General features: G+C 37.4%; 1 protein-coding gene across 4 annotated transcripts in view; it reads right to left on the minus strand.

Annotated features, from left to right (window-relative positions):
- Zcchc7 (zinc finger CCHC-type containing 7) overlaps positions 1–21,537 on the minus strand; it is a 168,687-nt gene that overhangs the window by 20,376 nt on the left and 126,774 nt on the right. For all 4 annotated transcript variants that reach the window (XM_041667399.1, XM_041667401.1, XM_041667398.1 and 1 more), the window contains exons 3-6: positions 21,127–21,170; positions 19,607–19,732; positions 18,655–18,825; positions 3,302–3,337 (exon numbers count right to left, since the gene is read on the minus strand). In XM_041667399.1, coding sequence (XP_041523333.1) covers positions 3,302–3,337; positions 18,655–18,825; positions 19,607–19,732; positions 21,127–21,170 — 377 coding nt within the window. The remainder of the gene's footprint in view (positions 1–3,301; positions 3,338–18,654; positions 18,826–19,606; positions 19,733–21,126; positions 21,171–21,537) is intronic.

Consider the following 21,537-nt stretch of genomic DNA (forward strand, 5'->3'; position numbering starts at 1 on the left):
TTCTTTCCTCCTGGACTGTAGAACAGCTCTAAAGTTAGCATTTAGTCTGTTGCTATTTGAGGTAACATTCTGTAGCATATGGCTTAGAATTCTTTAGGAGGTAAGTTCTGATTTGGTGTAAAATTCACACTGGAAACTCAGAAAATATACTACTACTAAGTTGGTGTTTCTAGATAAGGAGAACGAAATGACTGCTGTTAACTGCAGTCAGTAAGGATATACTCTTGCCATTCGGTGGGTTCAGGGTCTTGATTACCAGTAAATCCTGACCATAAACTTCCCTGGGCCAGAAAGGAAGCAAGGAAATTCATTTCTCTTCTCTATTGCACAGTTAATAAATACTTCCATTTTTAAAGTGTAAATTCTAACATTCCAAACATTATGAATAAACATTTAAAACTTAACATTTAATTAATTTCCTTCCTTATTCTGAAACTTTTCGTTAAAATAAGAAGCAGTAAGATTGTAATACATTTTAAGCCCATACAAAGAAGAAGGACAAAATTAAACATAAAAGGTCCATTAACCTTTTTGGTTCTTAATACATAGAGCCTCCAAATTAAAATTTCCTGATTACTTTTAAGCAAGCAGGTTAAGAATGTCTACTGCATGTCCAATTACAGTTCTAACAGGTAGAAGGTCTTGGTTAGAACTCTGCTGGTGCCGTATCAGCCTGGGGTTTTTACTATGGCATGCGGAATGAAGAGGTGAGAGAAGGGGCTTTCTTTCTTGACAGGGTGTTATTTGAATGAGGAAAAAGTCAAGGCTGCTAACAATCTGAAGGCAGAAGTTTCAATGTAAAGAATAGGGTTATATGATTAAAACATTTAAAAACTTCTAACACTTTTTAGGAAGTAAAAGTATTAGCTATTGCAGGAAATTATGTAATTGTTAAGCAATTTTCCCCTCACATATGTGTCCAGATCAACAGAGATATCATAATTAATACGACTTTTATTAACCACTGAGATGCACAGAGAAGAGCAGTGAAGACACATGCTATGCTGGGTGTGTGTTTAGAATCTTACCAACATGCATCTTTTGGAATGATGGACTTGCCTTTTATTAATGAAGTCAGGTTTGTTTTTTAAAAAAGCTCTAATTAGGCACAATCTGTTAGAGATTTCATTTTACTTTTGATGAAATTACTAAAAATAATGAACACTTCTCTTTTGTAATCTTATTTGGCAATATTTTAAGGAAGTTTTGAAATTTCACAAGTCTACCTATGTTAATTAACACTGCCATCCTTACATGCTTGTGAAACAGAGGCTTCCTAGACAGGCCCGGTTTTGTAGTTGCTCAGAGTGTGCTTGTTCTGGAAATGAGCTTCCAGTTTCATCAGCTGGGAACCACACAGCAGCATGTGGAAAAGCACTCTATGTAGACAGTTTCACACTGAACTTTTTAAAATAAATTTAATTCTGAAGCACAGTTCCCTGGGGTTAGAAAAGAAAGGAACACACCACACTGAACTGCACACTATTCCATAGTTTTAAGGGGGTTGGTTGGAATGAATACATGGTAGCATTTCAAACCTAGTTGCTTCTGTGACCAGTGCTGTGATGGATGTGTGATTCACATGTGAGGGCTGCTCTGAGTCAATAGATGGCAGTCCATCGCCTAGTAAAGGGCTGAAGATGCGAAAATCAGCATGCAGCCCGCTCTCACTCACTATTAATACTGCTTAATTACAGGCAGGGACTCACATATTGTTCATATACTGATAAGGCAATTTAATAATTAGAAAACGATATATTTTAGATGGACTGATAAAGTATTTACACATTTATAAGCATAGTAGTGTTACAGTTATTCTTGAATAGTAATTCAGTGTTTATTAAAACTTGGTGAATTACAATGGTTACATTAATATTTTCTGAAAGAAAATCAACCAGGTTTCCAGATATGGAAAGTTTTCAAATTGAATTTGTTATTCTTACAGATAGAATATATTATATTCTAATAAAAATGAATTTATTTTATTTTTATTTTAAAAGATCTGTATTCTTTTTATACTGTTTCTGAAATGCTAAAAAATCCAACAAACCTTTAAGTATTTCTGTTACATTTGAAGCTAATTTTTATCCTTCAATAATAGTTATATAAAATTTGTTAGTAGAAAAGCTAACAGAATAAAAGTAAAACCTACTATAATATTATTTAATAAAGACAATGAATGTAGCTGCACTATTATACAGAGACTCTGATCTTGAGAAGTACAAGAACAATTCTGTTCCCCCGGGTTAGGCTGTAAGGGTTTTACTACGATTATGTTGCCAAACAACTGCTACAATACCACACACAATCCACTGACTGCATCTGTCACATGTATGTATAGAATATATAGACATGCATATGACTTTTATTTAATATAACAAACCTACAGATACTATCCCTGGCACTGTGGCCTGGACAGACAATGGGGGAAAGTCTACCTGTTGGCTCACTTTTTATTTCTGTAAGAGGAAAGCAGTATGTTTTTAAAAAACTGATTTTCCTTTTTTCTGACTTGCCTTATTATACACAAAACCATTTATATATTAAACTTTAACAATTATTAATAATGTTGAGTTATTTAACTGTATAATTAAAAGTTGTCTCTCAGCACAGTTAATACACTGAGAATGAACACTAAGGCAACAGAGAACTGCTTGGCAATGTTTCAGCTGGAGCGTCAAGTAAGCTGACTTCATAATGCTGAGCATCAGTCAGCTGGATTGTATAGCAACAGTTATTTTCTGCTTTTACTAAGACTAAAATCTTAAAAAATCAGAATTGAATAATTTGACTATTAAGCATGTATTATAAAATATGAACAAGTCAAGAGAGTTTTAAGGACAGAAGAACTGAACTGTCCTATGAGTGGCACACTACGTTTTTTTCTAATCATTTAAGACTTATCTCAGTCAAAGCAGGAAAATGATAATGAATGATATTGCGTGCTGTATGCTTATGGACAGTGGTAACAACATTCTACAAGCACCGGATTATCACACTGCTTCAGTTTCTAGCATACTTTCCCCTTTAATGAATACAGTCTAAGCCTGAGACTATCATGATATAATCATTCAGTGACGTGAATAATAAAAATCCTTTGAAACCTTTAAAAAACAGAAAAATAAAGGACAGGGCAGTGGGCAGGAGAGAGGGAAAGGTGTATTATTGCTTTCTCAGTACAAACTCTGTAGATGTTTATTATCTTGCTGCAGAAGATGCTTGTCTATATTTTATGGTCAGCAGTTCAGAGAAGGGTAAATAGACTGGGTCCTGGGGAAAATAAAAAGGTGTTTTTACTCACCGTTAGGTGATACTGCCTCCAGATTTCTGGGCAAGCCTGGAAAATAAAAATATTGATCAGCTGGGAGCATGAAACAAGGTACTTTACAGCCTGTTGGTTTTGGCATAACCCAGCATCCACCAGTGTCGGTCACAGGAAAATAAGAAGCTTAACAGAAAGGGTCTGCATTTCAGCTTCAAAAACCTGGCTAGACAGTTTAATTGAATTTTTACACTGGTTTAGCACACTCCCTGCTATTGTCAGGAAGCCAGTAACAAAGTTTTCCTCTTCTCTTTCTTCTCAGGTTAGAAGTTTGGGGACTAAGGTGTGATAAAGAGTCATAACTCAGTTAAACTATTAAACCAAGAGCCGTGGTCAAAATCTATAAGACTAAAATACATCTTTTAGAAGAGCATTCTTAACTTTGATAGCACGACAGAAGACAATTATTTAAAAGCAAGTGTGTCTAAGAAGCCCTCATTGTGTTATGTGTAACAGTTGCTGCTATCTTTTATCTAACCATTGGTGCTAATTTAAAACTTGATGAACAAGAGAATTAAAAAAAAAAAAAGACAAGCAAAAAAATCAAAGTCCAAGCCCTTTCTCTTAAGTGTCAAAATTTTACATGTTCATATTTATAAAGAAATAATCTAAAAACAAAACAATAAAGCCTCAAAAATTCCATCAAAGATGAACTTAGTGAAATCAGAACAGATAACAACAAAATACTCGGCAACAGCGACAGACTCAGTAGAGACCCCTCCCTGAGTCACACGTCAATCTCTTCATGGCAGATTATGACCTTGCTGAGGAAACACTGCCTCTAACAGCACTATTTAGCGCATCAGTTAACCATCTTTGCAGAAATACAATGCTGATGACAGCAACTATCAACAGCAAAATCTCTACTAAAAACACCACCTAAATGATTAGACAAGAGTATAACTCATCTGAAAAAACAACAAACCCAAAACCACATCTTAAGCACTTTAATTAGCCCATGCAATTTTCTGTAGGAAAGTGTATAAGTGAGAATGCCCAGTGGTCAGCTTTCCAGTTTTAATGGCATATTAATAAAATATAAAGTATCTGATAAAAACCCCACTACTTACGCCAATGATTTCTAGATAAATAACACTAAACAAAAGGAAACTAAATTTAGAAAATTAAAAGTAGCTCAGGAGGCAAAGACAATGCTAGAACCAGGTAAATAATAGCTACCAAGTTGTTGGTCACAAAAGTCCTTAAGGATGAAATATACAAAAACTTACATGCAAATACCTAATGTATGATATATCTTTAAATGCTCATTTCCTACCTTCTAGCATAAGCTTTTTGCTGTGTACATATAATTTGAGTTGGATTACTATAGAGATAAGCAAGTAGTTATTTATACATTAGCTATGGATAGTTCTTGATTACCACAGTATCCTCAGAATAATACGGTTGAAAAATCACAATCACTGAGTTGTCATAGACTGGCAGAATGCCACTCTACCATGTGACCTTTTCTAGTGTAGTAGCAATTTAGTAATAAAAGAAAGAATTACTTGGTTTTTGAACAATCATTTGATTGCTCTGTACACGAAGATGATTACTGATACAGAAATTTAGTAGTGAAAGACTTGAAGCTTCTTTTCTTTTATTAGACAATAGCACCACAATTTAAAAATTCTTCCTGGCTATTTTGTATGCACTTTTATTTAACATTCCTATGCACAGCTTCATTTTACTATTTTAATCATAACACTATGCAAGGTTAGAAAAGAGACTTCAAAGGAAGGGTCAACAGGAAGCATACACATTTAAGTATGAAACATAACCGCAATCCCTAATCAAAATTTAAAATCCTATATTTTTACATGCTAAAGCTTTGGCAGTTGTTTCTTCTTCTTCTTCCTTTTTTTTTTTTAACATTTCTTAGCATTATTCACATACACATATTTTAAAATTTCTTACTAAACACAATGGCAAAGAATTCTGGTTTATATATCTACTGGATGGAAAATTTAGGTGGAGTAAATTAATTTCTAAAGGAAGAAGCCAACTATTGCAACTGAAAACTTAGTCTAATTTATTTTAAAATAAATTTTAAACCGAATGAGTAGTCAGCTGTGTAGCACATGGAAAGTAAAAATATAATAAACCTTAAGTACAACTGTATTATTACTGCCTCGGTGCTCTCCCTTTACTGACATTAGGTAGTAAACGGACCCACAGGGTGTTCTTAAGTCACAGAACTGAACACACAGAGCGTACTTGTACATCTGTTTCTGCAATGTGGTACACTGTTTGCCAACTTCTGCCCAACTTGTTTTCCTGTCTATTGTATTTTGGATAATAAACATACATGAATAACTAATTGTTATTATTCATAAAATTCAAAGATGTATCAACACAGTTTGCTATGCCAGATGAATTGAGAGTTTATATTGTGCATTTAGACCCATATTGAATTTTATCAGGTGCTAATTATTGTTTTATGAGAACAACGGCTTAGGGCATCTGTTGTTTAATTCCCACTTCCCTATTCTCAAATGCGTACATCAAAGAAAATAAAACACTCAATCTTAAACAGCCCCTGACAGCAGACCAGGACTCAAGTGCTCAACAGACAAGGCCCTTGCCACCAGTTCTCATATTTCCACAACAATGAACAAACACAAAAACAGCACTAAGCGGCCTTTCCTCCTCCTCAGCTCCCCTTGGCCAGTTGTCTGCCTTGTACTAGAGAGAGCCCTTGAACGCAGCCCTGCTGGGAACACAGCACAGGAGAAAGGATTAGCCTTACTAACATGCTAGCATTTGCAAAAGGGAAGAAAAAAACCCCTCAGTACTGTATTTGGTATATGAATAACCAAAATGTATGAGCTGACAAGAGACCAGGACAGGCCTGTGGCTCCCCGGGAGAAAATGTAGCTGTGATGAGTGACAGGGCTTTCAGGAAATATGTTCACAATCACAGACAGTGAAGGCCATGACCTAGATCGTTTAAGAGCTTGTCTTGTCAAATTATCAAAAGCTTCTTCCTCTCTGAATAAAGAGTGACATAAGTGAGTGTCAGAAAGCTGCAGGCTGACAAGCCAAGCATACAATAACAGAATGCACGTCACATACATGCTGAACACCGCCACTGCTAGCGGCAAATCTTAATGAGAGCGCGGCCAGCCCAGGAGACTTGGGTCCCTGCTGGCACAGCTACTCATCTCACAAAAATCCTTCAGCTCCAAGTCAGCTAGGCGCTGACACGACAACTACAATTACGAAACATAACTTTTTAGCAGAACCCTCTGGTGCTTTGTCAAAGCCTCTGCTGGTAAGAGATGGCCCCTTAAGTCACTGTAGCAAAACAAAAGATTTAATAAAACAAGCAATATTCATCGATGGTGAATAGCTTAAATAAAACAAAAACTTAAGAGAATAATTTTGTTTAAAATTTGTTGAATGAGAAGTGATGGCAAGAAAAGGATTCCAGCTCTGGATTCAACCGTCAGTGTAACTTCTCCCATTTATATCGTTTTAGATCCCTTCATTTCAAATGAAGGACCCTATGCTGGAGCTTGGTCAACATACTCCTCTCAAGTCACCCAACTGTCCAAACACTTGGTAATTACTGTGTATGTATGTGTTCCTCTGACATACAATGTATTTACATTTCCTATTGCATATACACGGAGTATATGTGAGCTAGAATTTATCTTAGGGGATAAATTTAAGAGAGTATCCTAACATTTACTTTAAATAAAATTATACAGAAAAACAGCTTGAAGGTCTAAAATTACAGAAATCTATAATTAAAATTCAAAATGTTACTGTTTTAAGATTGCTTGCTTTATTTCTACTCTGCATAAAAACTGGCTATTCTTGGTAAAGAGAAGCTATAAAACACATCAACACAAATACATTTATACATATGTACATCACCTATATGTGACAATGTAAGCAGAATCTACATTTTTTCAGCAATCAGTATAAAGAGCCATTCACTGATCAATATTTTAAAGCTGCTTCCAAATTGAACCAGATTCCACAGAACCATCTTTTTATATAAGGTCAATTTTTAATCAGTCTCTATACTGATAATCCTCTACAATCAGGAAAACTGACAAGCTATTTTTTTTTTTTGTACAACATATTGACTTTTTGGTAGTATCCTAAGTGCAGTTGTAAGGGCATAAAGTTTGCCAGATTACATTTCAGTTTTATTAGAAAATGAAATTTTCCTTATTTTACAGAAAAATATTTAAAACTAAGCACGCACGCGCACACACACAATTCTCTTAAGTGACATTTTCTTTTGAAAAAGAATTTTGTATAAGAAATCGCAAATGTTTTTGGAGATTCCAGATGACTGATACAAGTTCATTTTACAAACAGCTGCTAATCTTCTAACATACGCTGTTTTTATCGAAGGATACTGCAAGCAAGACAATAGAAGAAAATGAAGACAAAGAATCATGAGAACACAAGAGTTAAAACTGACATGCCAGAACCAAATAAATGGCTGGGTTCAAATCCTGGGCCCTGTACTTACTGTCTTGGGCAAATTATACACCTCTGTGTCTCAGCTTTCTTACTGGTAAAAGGGGCTCTCAGAACTCTCTCAAAGGGTGCTGGGATGGTCAGCCTCAATAAGATTAATTCCTTAGAACAATGCCTGCTGTACTGCAAGTGCTCAACTGTTAATAGTTATTACTACAGTCACGAGACTGGCACTCTGTATATTTTTATTGAAGCTTTATGGTTATGGACAAATGGACATCAATAAGGTAGCCAAGATTCTACTGGATCGTGGTCAACTCTTCTTTGTGGTCAAACCTAGCAGGAAAGCAAAGACTCAAAGAAACAATCAAAAAGGAAAGGATAAACTAGATTTTACTTAGATGAGCCACTGTGGCTCCCTTCTTCATAGTGGAAAAAACTGAACCGATGAGCACCTAAGACATTCAGATGAGGTCTACTTAATGTTTCCAGTTGTTCACAAGTACATAGAAAAGGATACTGGATCAGATAATATCTGACTTTGTATCTTACAGCTAACTTCTGACAACAGAAAAATCAAAGTCTTTTGGCTACTGGTGAAAACCAGTAGCATTCCACCCCATTTTCAAAGTGACATGTTCTTGCTCAATTTTCTCAAATTAAGTTGATTTCCTTTCCTTACAATGTCGAAACAGTAATGGTCACAGCATTTTGTAAACACTTCCTTTTTAACAGTAACCAGCGATTTCCAGCAGGGAAGGATAAACTTGGAAGTTTCCCCGTCTGGAAATCTATCTTGATGGTATGCTAGTAACTACACAATAACGTGCACAGGTGAAGAGGGGCTCCTGTTCCCCAGTATCTTGAATTTCTTTACAACTTTCAACTGACTCAGAACATCTATCTTTTCACTGACTTAAGGATTTAGTTATTTGGTTAGGTTTTTGAGACCGAGTTTCACTATGTAGTCCTGCCTGACCTTGAAGAGGCAATCCCACTCCCAGCCTCCTGAATGGCACGCTACCATGGCCGGAACCTTCATTTCTTCTCTCTTTCCTTTAATTAACTTTTATACATTTATTTATTTTATGTGCATGAGTGTTTTGAGGGCATTCATATGTGTGCACTATGTCTACAGCTGATGACCCCATGGAGCTGCAGTTGTGAGCAATCACGTAGGTGCTGGGAATGGAATCTGGGTCTTCTGTAAAAACAAGTGCTCTTAACAACTGCACTATCTCTTCATTTCTGACATTTCTTTCTAGTCAACCTTTTACATTTATTCACTTACTTATTCACATTTATATGTGTGCATGCATGCGGATGTTAGAAAACAACTTGCTGGAATTGGTTTTCCCCTTCTACCATGTAGATTCTGGAAATCAAACTCAAGCCATATAGCTTTGTGGCAAGTGTCTTACTTGTTAAGTCATCTCACCACCCTAGTGCCTCCATGTCCTAAATACTGACATTCCTATAATTGAACAGCAACAAAAACTTATGTTTAATTCTTAATTTAATTCTTAACTGTCACAAGCTTTCTGATAGTGCCCAAGAAACAATGAATTTGACATTATTTATATTTACATATATAAAATATGTAGGGTAAAAGGGACAAATGAAGCAGGAAACCAACCAATCACTGAGCTCTGAACCCAGAGTCAGTAAAGAAACACATTCTGGATTTGAGACCTGGGCCAGGGAGAGAAATATCTTTATCCCTGAACCCAGGACTAAAGACACGTGCCTGGCTCTGAAACTCGTGTCAGAGAAACACACTTTGTCCCTAGACTCAGAGCCAGTGAGAGAAATACGCCCTGGTCCTGAGATTAGAGTCAAAAAGCTAAAAAGGACCAGTGAAAGAAACACAGTTTGGGGCTGGAGAGATGGCTCAGTGGTTAAGAGCACTGCCTGTTCTTCCAAAGGTCCTGAGTTCAATTCCCAGCAACCACATGGTGGCTCACAACCATCTGTAATGAGGTCTGGTGCCCTCTTCTGGCCTGCAGGCATACACGCAGATAAAATATTGTATACATAATAAATAAAAAAAAAGAAAGAAAGACAGTTTGGCCATGAAGTCAGAGCCATCATCTCTGCCCCTGACCAGCTACACTGACCAGTTTGTGAGCAGGGAAAAACTAACCAATCCCACTTCTCCCTGGGAAAACTCCGCCCCTCAGAAGCCCGATGGAAGCCTCCCTACCCCTTCAGTTAAAGCTGCCCTAAGGCGGTCTTTAATCCCTCCCTGGCAGAGGCAGCCACTCTCCTGGATTCCTCCTTCCCAAATAAATCTCTTTCTCAAAAGAGTCTTGGGAGAAGGACCTTCATTTGCAGGTACAGACCAGAAGAACCTGGCTGGGATGCCCCTTAGGGGACTGAGCTGAAAAACCTTGCTAAGACGCTCCCTAGGGGGCCTCAGCAAGGTGGAGCAGAACAGAAGAACCTTGCTAGGATGCTCCTCAAGGGGGCTAAGCAAGACCAGGCAGGAAAGAGGCTTCCCTTAGCAGAGTGTTAGCAAAAGAAGAAACATCTTGGGCTGGAGAAGAAGCAGATAGCTCTGCTAGGACGCTCCCTTAAGGGAACAGAGCAGAATTCAGCTGTAGAGGCTCTCCAGGAGAAGAGCAGGATCCCTAAATCCTGCAGGGAGACCATCCCCCACTGCAACCCAGGTTTAGGTAGCCTGGCTTCCTGATAGTCAGGACACCTTTCTTTTAGGGCTGAGCTGCCATTTGTGGCTCTAACCCCTCTCCCCTGCCACCCCAGAGCTGTCCTAAAGTGGCTCTATCCCCCCCCCCCCCCCAGAGCTGTCCCATTGCGGCTCCACCCCTCCAGAGCTGTCCTATTGCTGCTCTAAGTGTATTCTGGATATCCCTGCAACATTACTGTAACACATTCCCCTACAAAATACAAACCGCATCTCAAGTAACAAAAATCTAACGAAACAAATCAGTTCCTTTATTAACTACATTAAGTATTTCCACTCATGATTGTGCTCTATCACTCAGTTCTAGTTATCTAGTTATGGAATTATCATGGAATTCTTCTGTGGAAATTCTCTTTTCCTTTTCTCTCAAGATTCCCATAGTGTCCAGGGTATGTCAAATACAGTTTTGGCCCAGAGTTGTGCTGTTGATCCTTCACAATTCTAATGTAAAAGGTAATTTTAAAAACATCATTATGGGGGATTAGGGAGTTGGCTTTGTTGGTAAAGTGTTTGCATAAAGACATGAGTTCGATCCCTAGCACTCATGTAAAAAGCAGGGCAAGGTGGCACACTCCTGTGATCCTAGTGTCGGAGAGGCAGAGAAAAGAGGATCTTTGGACCTTGCTGGCCAGCTACAGTCTAGCCAAACCGGGAAGCTCTAGCTTTAATGAAATTGTGCCTCAAAAACTAAGGGAAGAAGTGGTTGAAGAAGACAACTGACACTGCTCTTTGGCACACACAATTATAACAGTACTGAACACTCATGGTAAACACAGAAAAGACAGGCAACCAAAACCAAGCTAACTATAGTTATAACATTTGAGAATTACTGCAAATACTTAATCTTAAATATTTTTCTATACTTAAGCAATAAATGACTGAAGAATAATTTGGTAAAAAAATATTTGGTACAATTGCAATAAAAATATGTGTAAATTTAAATGGGGAGCATGTAGATATTGAAATCTTTAAAGCTCTTAAAAAAAGAAACCAAAAAAAAAAAAAAAAAGAAACCAAACAAAGTAGTAAGACATACAGTATTTATGGGCTAGAATACTCAGTATAGTAGAGTCAATATGTCCCTATGGTCGTCAATAAATTAAGCTCAGTAATCAAAATTCAACCAGGATTTATCACAGGTAAGAAAGCTAATTTAGTGATCATTTGGAGAGAGAAAGGAAATGTAGTTAGAGAAAGCTTTCAGAAATCATATTTACTATCTGGATTTAAGACCGTGGGGCTACAGTAATCAAGAGCTGGGTACCAGTATTGTGGGAAATGTATAAATGTATAAATCAGTACCACTGAATCAAATTTAGGGATCAATTCATACAAGTGTGGTTATGTAATCTTTAACAAACATGCAAAGGATGGACTTCAATGAATGGTGAAAACAAACTCACACCTATGTAAAGACTAACTCAAAATGGACCCACAAACAGTACATAAAATATTAAACTGTAAAATATATGAAAGAATTCACAGGACAAAATTTTTATGTTCTGAGGTTGGGTAAAGAGTTCTTAGAAATGGCACCAGAAATGTAAGTTGCAAAAAGAAAGACCAGTAAGTCGCACTTCAAATTTACAAACTTGTTAGTCAAAGAACAACCTAGAGAGTAAAAAGTTAAGCTGTCGATTGGGAAAAATATTCTGAATAATATAGGCAATAAGAGTTATATCTAACATAATAATGAGACAATAAGCACCACAATTAAAAATGGGAAGGCATCTAACACTTCATCAAAGACAACCCAAGGATAAAAATGAACACACAAAAGGATATTCAACAATGTTAGTCACTAGGCAGACACAAACAAAAAAGGGCAGTAATACACATCTATTAGAATGGCTAAAAACACTCGATAGTAGTAGATGCTGGTTGCTGATCATACTATTCCCAAGGTATTTATGACACAAAATATTTATATGTAATAGATAGAACAGTATACATTACACCTTGAATATATAAGATAAAAATGAATACACCTTATCATTAAATAGGCAATAAAGAACAAGAGAAATAAAAATGCATCTATGACTCTTGATATAACCATAGTAACACTGCCACCCAGCCTGGGCAAATGGCTTACCATTGAGCTATATCAGCAGTTCTAATTGGCATATTTTACTAGGAGTTCTCACTAAGTTGCCCAGACTGGCATGGAACTTGGTGATCCTTCTGCTTCAGCCTCCCAAGTAGCTGGGATTACAGGTTGTGACACTGAATTTGGATTATACTGAGGTCTTTCAGAAATAATTATCACTTTCTCTCCTTCTATACAAATGAAAGAATATGATAAAAAAAATTAGAGGAAAAGCTAATTACATCTCCCAGCCCGTCTCTCTTCTCAGTGTGCAGAGGAAAATCAAGGTTAATAACCTGGTAGGTAATTTTTATTCTATTTAATCATGAACAGATACATATAAACAAGCATATATAGTAATCATTCTACAGACATTTTAAAGTTTCAAGAGAAATTATGTACACTATTTAGTGTGGCCAAAGACATTTGTGAATGTGGCCTAATACAACACTATAAAATTCCTTATTATACTGATTTTTTTACCCCAATTTTAATTTAATTGTGTAGTTCTAGGTTGTGGACTCTGTAGATGACAATGGTACTGGGGAACTGTGGACTCTACAAGTGACAATGATGGGTGGATGACAAATGGTTGGATACACTGCATGTTGGTTAGTATATGCCTGTATGGTTTGAAAGTGATTTGCGGAATTTAGCAGCAGTTGTTTGGCATCAATGAAGTTTAGGAGAGTTGACCTTAGTTTGCAGTGTTTAGTATGTTTGTAACCTTACAGGGCATTAATGAAGATAATATCATTATCTTCCCTAATCACAACTCAATTGTATCAGAATTTGTTCTTATTTCTGGCGTCAATCTGCTCTGTCACCGTCTCATGACTATACTAAGAATAAGCACATTTCTAAGGGCCACATAATTCTTAAGCAAACTGTAGGCTCTTGGGAGGGCAATCTCTCTTCTTTTGGAGAAAAGAACTGTTTCTATCCTCTACTAGCATATTCTTAGAGTCAACTAAGAAATCCTGCCATTAGCTGCTAGCTCATCTCTAGAGCCAAGTGTTAGACTGTGACGCATGTGGTAGATGACAGCTTGAGAGGGCAGAGCAATTCTTCAGGGTAGAGATGGTGAGAGAAGAAATTGTTTTTAACAGAATTTCAAAACAAGGCTGAATTCTCCTTCAAACTTTCAATGTGTTAAGGTCATAGCTTCAATTTAAAATGTAGAACATGTATATGCGACAACAAGTAGTTCAGATTTTCATTTATTAATTAAGAGACTTAGGAACAGTTCCAATGAATGACTAATTCTTGGCTTGGGATTTATTCTCTTAACAATGACAATATAAGCAATTTTCACTAAAATGATTATGAGGACCGAGTTGGGCTGGGGGAGACGTTTAGGGAGTAAAAATGATAGCTGCACAATCCTAGGACCAAGGGCAAGTCCTGAGCCGAGATAGAAAGTTGAGTGCAATGGCGTGCGTCTACAGTCTGAGCACTATTATGCTAGCTACTGTTTTACCAGCTTGACATGTGCTCAAGCCATCGGGGGCTCTCAACTGAGAAAATGCATCCAAGTTGGCTGTGGTCAGTGTTTTGTCACAGTAACACAGAATCAAAGCAAGGCAAGTTCTGTGGCAAAATCGGAAGAAGAGACAGGAGAATCACCCCTGAAACTTGAGGGTCAGCTACCCTGGAGTATGCAGAGCAGCAACAGCAGCATGAGAGACCCGTCTCCACAAGGTGGAGAGAAATGACTCCCCAAAGTTGTCCTTTGTCCGCCACTCACACATCATGGCACGTGGACCCACATCTCTGATCAGCAAATTAATTAACAAGAACAAGAACAAAGAGGTCTACTTTCTTGTTGGTATCCTGGCCTCAACTAAATAAGCACTTATACGTTCATTTAATGATTATCTTAATTAAGCAAATCAATACATCCCAGTCATGCCTCTTAGCTTTAATATGCTCAAATAAACATGTGAAAAATGTTGGACTTCCTTCTATACTCCCCAAATTAGTGTGATGATTATCAAGAGGACTACACATTTATTTAAATAAACTAACCAGTTATAATATATAATTTTATTAATTTATTTATTTATTGTGTGGGTATGCCCATGCCACCATGAGTGTGGTATGTAAATCATAAGATAATTTTCAAGAACTGGTTCTCTTCTTCTACCATGTAGGAGCAGGGGATTGAACTCAGGTTGCCAGGCTTGTGACAACTACTTTTACTCATTGACCCATCTTACCAGCTCAGAGATGACTTTATTTTTAAAATAAGCCTTTTCCTTCCTTAGCATTTGGGTTCTTATACATCCAAACTGTTTTGCAGCAATAACAATGATGACTAAAACAAGAAAAAATAATCCAGAGAGGGAGAAGTTACTGACTTACCAAACCCTTGCTAAGTCAGTACATTTTAAGCTGTATTCATTTTTTATTATTTTGCGATCATCATTAAGCCAGTCTTAATGTCAGTAGTTTGCATTCTTTTCAAGTAAATTAACAGGAAAATTAGTTTTTTCTTGATCACTTGAATTGTAAAGGCTCCCTGAACTTGATCTTATCTTTTCTTGAATTTGTTCTCTTTTAAGTCATTTAAGTTGACTTAAATATATATATTTCACCACAAGGTTACTGATTAAGATTATTTATCGAACCTGGCAGTTGATAGGCCCAAATTAAAGGGCTGCAACACTTAAAACATATACATCACTTAAAACATACATATCGAAATGATTTTATATTTATGGTTGTGAGCCTAGCCTTTAACGGCTGAGCCATCTCTCCAGCCCTCGAAATGATTTTAAACAGCACTAGGAAAATTACTAGGTCAACTTTGTTACCACTCAAACTAAGAATGTCCTAGCAGGTATGCTTGTGTGCAAGGTTTGACAACTCTGACTCACTTAACTGGAGGCTGGGTGCATAGGATCCGTCATCCCCCAACTCATTCATTAATTCATTATTAAAATCCTACTGAGCTCCAACAGTGCAGCACTGTCCTAGAAACCAGAGTTACAATGACATTCTGAAAACAGACGTGCAGCTTACGTTCAAAGTAGAGGAGAGAAAAGTGAATTCAGTATTAGATCCAAGTGTTATGGAGAAAAAATAGGAAAGGAGGCAGGGAGTTGAAGGTGTAGAGATATGCTGTTTTAACCAGGGTGGACAAAAAGGAGACATTTGGGTAAATGTAATAAAGACGAGGAAGTAGGCTCTTGTGGGGAACTAGTGGAAGAGTAACTGAGGGTGGGTACAGAGAAAAGTTTATTTGGTCTTTCAAGGAAATTGTCTAAATAAAGTAAGCAACAGGGATTACTACAGGAAACCAACAGTTAAGAAGTCAAGAGCATACATGGCCCATGTGCAGACTATGCGTCTGAACTTTGACTCAAAGAGATACAAAGACATACTTGAGAATTTTGAAGTAATCTGGGACACATTTAAAAAGAATTACTCTAAGATAGGATTGGTGGTACATGCCTATAATCCCAGTACTCAGGAGGCAGAAGACTATGCTGGTACACACGGCCAGCTGCCTACCTTGTGAGACCTTCCCATCTTTTCCTCCCCCTCCCACACACCAAAGAGCAAAAAACAAGTAAACAAAAATGATTAGCTGTCTACTGAAAACAGAAAGCAAACGGGCAAAGCAGGAACTGTTTATAACAGTACAGAGTTAATATTCATGGATGATGCCGGGATACTAACAAGTATGGCGAGAGTGGTTGAGACTCTAGACTTGGGGCAAACTGTTCCTTTACACTGGTGCTAAACTGGGACGTAATACTGTCATCCTTCAAGATCGGAACAGACAGAGCGAGAAAGAAAAATTCAGAATAGCTAAAGTTTCTCAAAGACAATTTTGTATCTCTCTGAGTCTACATAGTGAGAAGACCCCATTACAAAAAACAAAAGAATCAAAGAGTTGTTGAAGTCAGGTAGAGGACAAACATTAGCAATTACAGCATTCAGGAAGCTGGGAAGAGGACTAGGAATTTAAGGCCAGCTTGATCCATACAAGAGGACTCTGATTTAAAAGTTATTGAGAAGAGGACAGTCTGACAGTTTCAGGATGGGAGACTTTTCATACTCTATATTCGTGTGTGTCATTTGAAGGACGATAACCAATGGTGCGGGCTGACTTACATTTTGGACCGTATCTCTATCCTTCACATTGTAAAACTGGAATTTTACTTATGTGGTTTTTGCACTGTTGATAACTAATGAAGGATTTAAAATATAGCAAGAGTTTGATCATGACTCATCAGTTTTTTATTATGAATTTTGTTTGCATTTATGTATCTGGTTCTGGCAAAACAGATGTTCAAGTATGAACATAGGAAGAAAAAGTTAAATGTTGTTGATCTACTTAAATTTTTAAAAATATTTATTCAGTGTGTATGTATGTGAGTGCATGCTGTGGAGTGGACATCAGAGGACAACCTGGGAGAGTCTGTTCTCTTCTATTATATGGGGTCTGGGGATCCAACTTAGGTGACCATGTTTGGTAGGAAAGTGCCCACCGACCCATCTTGTCAGTTCCACTTGATTTTTTTTTTTAACTTGTAAAACGTTCAATTATCAATAAGGTTTCAGAAGTCTTCTGAGAAAAGGTGAAAAAGTGGGTAAGAAGATGGAACTGGCAAGAAGAGTGGAAGACACTAGAGGCTAAGAGTTTGAACTGAAGGGTTCCTCACCGAGGGAAGTGGAAGGCTTGCAAAGAGCCCCAGCAGGGGAGGAAGAAATGGAGACTATCAGTTCTGAAGGTCATGTAGGGGAGGGACGTGGTGCAGTAGTTAAGAGTAACACTTATGAGTCGGCCTGGCCTTCTGACACAAGTCTGCATCTTCAGCCCTGAAAAGACAATGAGAACCAACCCAAAACAACAAGGTTGGCACCCAAGTCAGTGTGAAAATGACTTAGCAATGATTAACTCTTAAATACAAAATAAACATCTGTTGTTACTCTGTAGAAATGTATGCAGCTAAGAGCTAAAATGACAGACCTTAGTGACACATCCTTCAGAAGTAGAGTAAACTGAGTGTAGGAGATACAGATTCCCTATCAAAGCTGGATCGACATCATCATTAGCCTTTCTGGGCTCTAATGTGATTAGAATTGATCTATTCCCTCCATACACATTTAAAACAGGAGGTGAGCAAGGTCCATTGATTGCATCGTTCTATGCTGCAAATAACTGAAACGTCTTCTAAATTACTTGTACTTTCTTATTATTTTTTTTAAAAAAGTACTTTTTTGAGAAAGGGTTTTGCAGGCCTCAAAACTTGAGATCTTTGTGCCTAGGACTCTTAGGAGCTAGAATTATAGGCCACACTACAATGCCTGAGTTATTTTTTAAATATACAAAAGACCCAATAAAATGGCATATTTAAAGTCCTGGGAGGTGTATACTTATTGTCTTAGACTAGCATTATTTTACCACTAGTAAAAATCACCATCAAGAATATCAGGCCAGGTTTCACATGCACAACTGTATAAAATGTGTAAGTGCACATCTATTTTCATTTAAACATACACGAATTCATATGCAAAATTTCCATGTTATATTATGTATCTCTTGAAAGTTAATCTTTATTTAGTAAGTAAATAAAGTAAAGATACTAGCATGGGCTCGAAACCGCGGCTGGTGTCCCTCCTGATGGATTCTTTAGTCTATGCCTGACATTTAGAGCACCGCTTTGCATGGCAAGTGGTTAGTAGGCTGTGACAACCAAGTTTAAGGAACAAAAAACGTTCTAGCGTGGCAGCACACACTTTTTTCTTTTATTTTTCATTTTATGTGCATTGGTGTTTCGCCTGAATGTATGTCTATGTGCAGGTGTTGGATCCCCAGGAATTGGGAGTTACAGTTGTGAGTTGCCATGTAGGTGCTGGAAATTGAACTCTGGTTCCCTAGAAGTTTTAATCCAAACACTTGGGAGGCAGAGACAGGTGGCTCTCACAGTTTGAGGCCAACTTGGTCTACAGATTGAGTTTCAGGAGAAAATCTGTGTCAAACAAACAAAAGCAGCCATTCTTTCAAGAAGACTAGTGATGGCTATAATTGGTATAATTGGTATACTGTCCAAAGTCTCGGCAGAGATTAATTACATTAAGGATACTTACGTCAGCATAGTGGCCTGTCATATCACATCGGCCACATCGCTTTCTCCAGGGAGATTTTTCAAGACATCTGTGCATGGAAGGCACGGGCAAAGAGCAGTCTGAACAGAAACGGGCTGGACAGGCATGCTGGAAGTGTCCTCTCTCCGAGCAGAGGCAACAAGGCCGGACTTTCTATGTGGCAGACAAACACAAACTTTCTTTAGTATCAGTTTCAAATGGTAGAACATTGGTTACTCCTTTCCTATATAATCCCATTTCTAACTCAAAATCCAGTGAAGGTCCAACCTTGAGCAGAATTGTAAATCAGACAAATGTCTGGACTCAGAGCTTGAACACAGCTATCAGTATGTTGCTGCCCCAAAGTCTTAGGTCTGGATATATGCCCAGCTGGCACCTACTTAGCATATCTATCTTACAGAGGAATAGTCATAGAGCAGAAATATCTCGGAAAACAGAATGAGGACATCTGGAAACTAAGCCATGGGAGGAACAGAGAAAGAAGCAGAAGTAAGCCTGCAAAGACTTGTTTAGGAAAGGTACTAGGTAAGGAAGGAACGTGTGACCGGGTTACTACTACATGCCACAACATCCAAGAGTTCCAGTTCTGTGGTGCTCCAAAGGTAGATGCACTTGCTTTGCATAATTTGCGTTAGTACAAACTTACAAAAGAAAACAGTGAGAATTATCCCACAATGAAATATGTTGCTTAAAGAGGAGATGGCTTTGAAAGGAAAGGGAATCACTGTGCTTAGTCTTCTAGGCACACCTCATAATAGGGAAGCTGAAAGAGATCCCAGGGTTTCCAGATGCTGCACTTACTGCTCACCCCTGTGCCAGGTTCATGAGCCACCTGTAATCCAACACACTTGAACAAGAGCTGAGTCTAAGTCAAAGGTTTCTAAGCCAAACAGTCCCATCTTAACAAGAAAGAAGCATCATGCATTTCACGTACTTGTGGTAAGGGGCAGTTTTTTGACAAATGGCCACGTTTATCACAATTTCTACATGTGACATTTTTGTCAGCTGAATAGTATCGGTTGGTCCATCTTCCAGATGATCTGCTATTGCCTATCTTGGCCTAAGAGTAGGAGGAAAAAAAAATCAAGAATTAAAATTACTTCAGTCAGTTTAAGGAAACCTACCTATTCTTCCTCTTAAAACTATTAACAAGTAAGAATTGTATTTTAGGTCAGTTCGATTACTTTGGTAAGACACAAGAATTGACAGACACCTGTGTCCAACCAAACTCCTGGATGTGGACTCAACCTTGTAAAGGTGGGGACAAGGATAGTCCTATTTCTTTTACACTTGCCCACACGACTCCCTCCCATTTATTATTCTCCACTTAGGGGGTCAGGTCTAGCAGGAATACTGCTATGCTTCACTTAGTTGTTGCTAACTTCTATATCTAAATATATATCATTTATTGATGAATGAGAGACTTGCTTAAAATTTTAGGTAGGGAATGGTATTTTTATGATTTTGTGCTTTAAAACATTAAAAAACAAAAACTACCAACTTTTATAACTTTTCTTTTAAAAAGCTGAGGGCTACTTCTTTTGCCTATAAAACTAATCATACTTTCTAAGAGTATGAGATAATATTTTTCCACTATAGTCCTTGTACATTCTGCTACAGTGACCCAATTCTAGCTGTCTTATATTCTAGTTAAATTCTATTATCTATGAAAGAACACGAGCATAACACATCATATGGAATACCTAAAAAGAGGAATATGCAAATCCCAACCATGCACTTATTTTGTTTGGCAGAATTCTATCTTTAAAGCCAGGCATGGTGGTTCATGACTATAATCCCAACACTTGGGAGGCCGGGGCAGGAGGATCTCGAGTTTGAGGCTAGCCTAGGCTATGTAGGAAACCCTGTCTCAAAAAAAGAAAAATACATACATAAGTAAATTCCATTTTTGAAAAAGCTTCAGTTTTTACCTGTTATTCTCTTGAACTGGTTGACAGTTGTCTCCAATCTACAGATATCTTAAAACTTGACATCAAGTTGAAAACAACTTTTTAAAAGTTTATTTTTAAGTATTTGCTACAATAAGGCTAATAATTGACACAAGCACCTGCCACATTCTAAATATAGCCTGACCATTTCCTTATACTGAAGAAACAGTTATTTCCGCTGTTGAGTTTAGTAGTAGCAGCCATAGGGGCTAAAACGAATTATCATGGCAAAGAAGAAACAAGCAGAAGGATGTATCAAAGAATTATTATAGCTACCCATCAGCTAACAAAAATCAAAGCTGAGTTAAATTTCTGGCAAGTTAAATCGTACTAAATCATACACATACTAAAATAATCACACTTTCTCTTCTAAGTTATTGGGACCATGTTTTTTTTTAAAAGCTTATTACTTTTCCAAAAATTATTGTATTAAAACAAATGGAAAGCTATGGATCAAAGGACAATATTAAACTATTGTTCAGAATTTTTAAAAAACTGGTTTTACCTCGATGTCTTTGTCAATGATGAACCAGTTTGCATCACTTTCTCCTATAAAACAAACAAACAAAAAAATGTTACTTACTCTTAGTGCCTAAAACCATACAGACACATAACGGTTCTTCAACTTCTTAGTGCTCAAACTGGAACTTAAAGGTACAACGGAAAAATGCTAAATATCTTACATTCTTATGCAAGTCTAAAATGTTAATTTGCAGACTTATTTTATTTTTTAAAAATTGTATGTCTGTGCATGAGTGTGGGTACCCACGGAGGCCAGAAGAGGGTGTCAGATCATCTTGGACCAGGAGTTATAGGTGGTTATGAGCCTCCCCATATGGGTTCTGGGAAATGAACTCTGGTCCTCTGCAAGGGCAACACATGCTCGTAACTGCTGAGCCGTCTCTCTAGTCATAAA

The sequence above is a fragment of the Microtus oregoni genome, unplaced genomic scaffold (genome assembly GCF_018167655.1).
Source record: "Microtus oregoni isolate MIOR12 unplaced genomic scaffold, Mior012 000017F_ref0000208, whole genome shotgun sequence".
Taxonomy (NCBI): Eukaryota; Metazoa; Chordata; class Mammalia; order Rodentia; family Cricetidae; genus Microtus; species Microtus oregoni.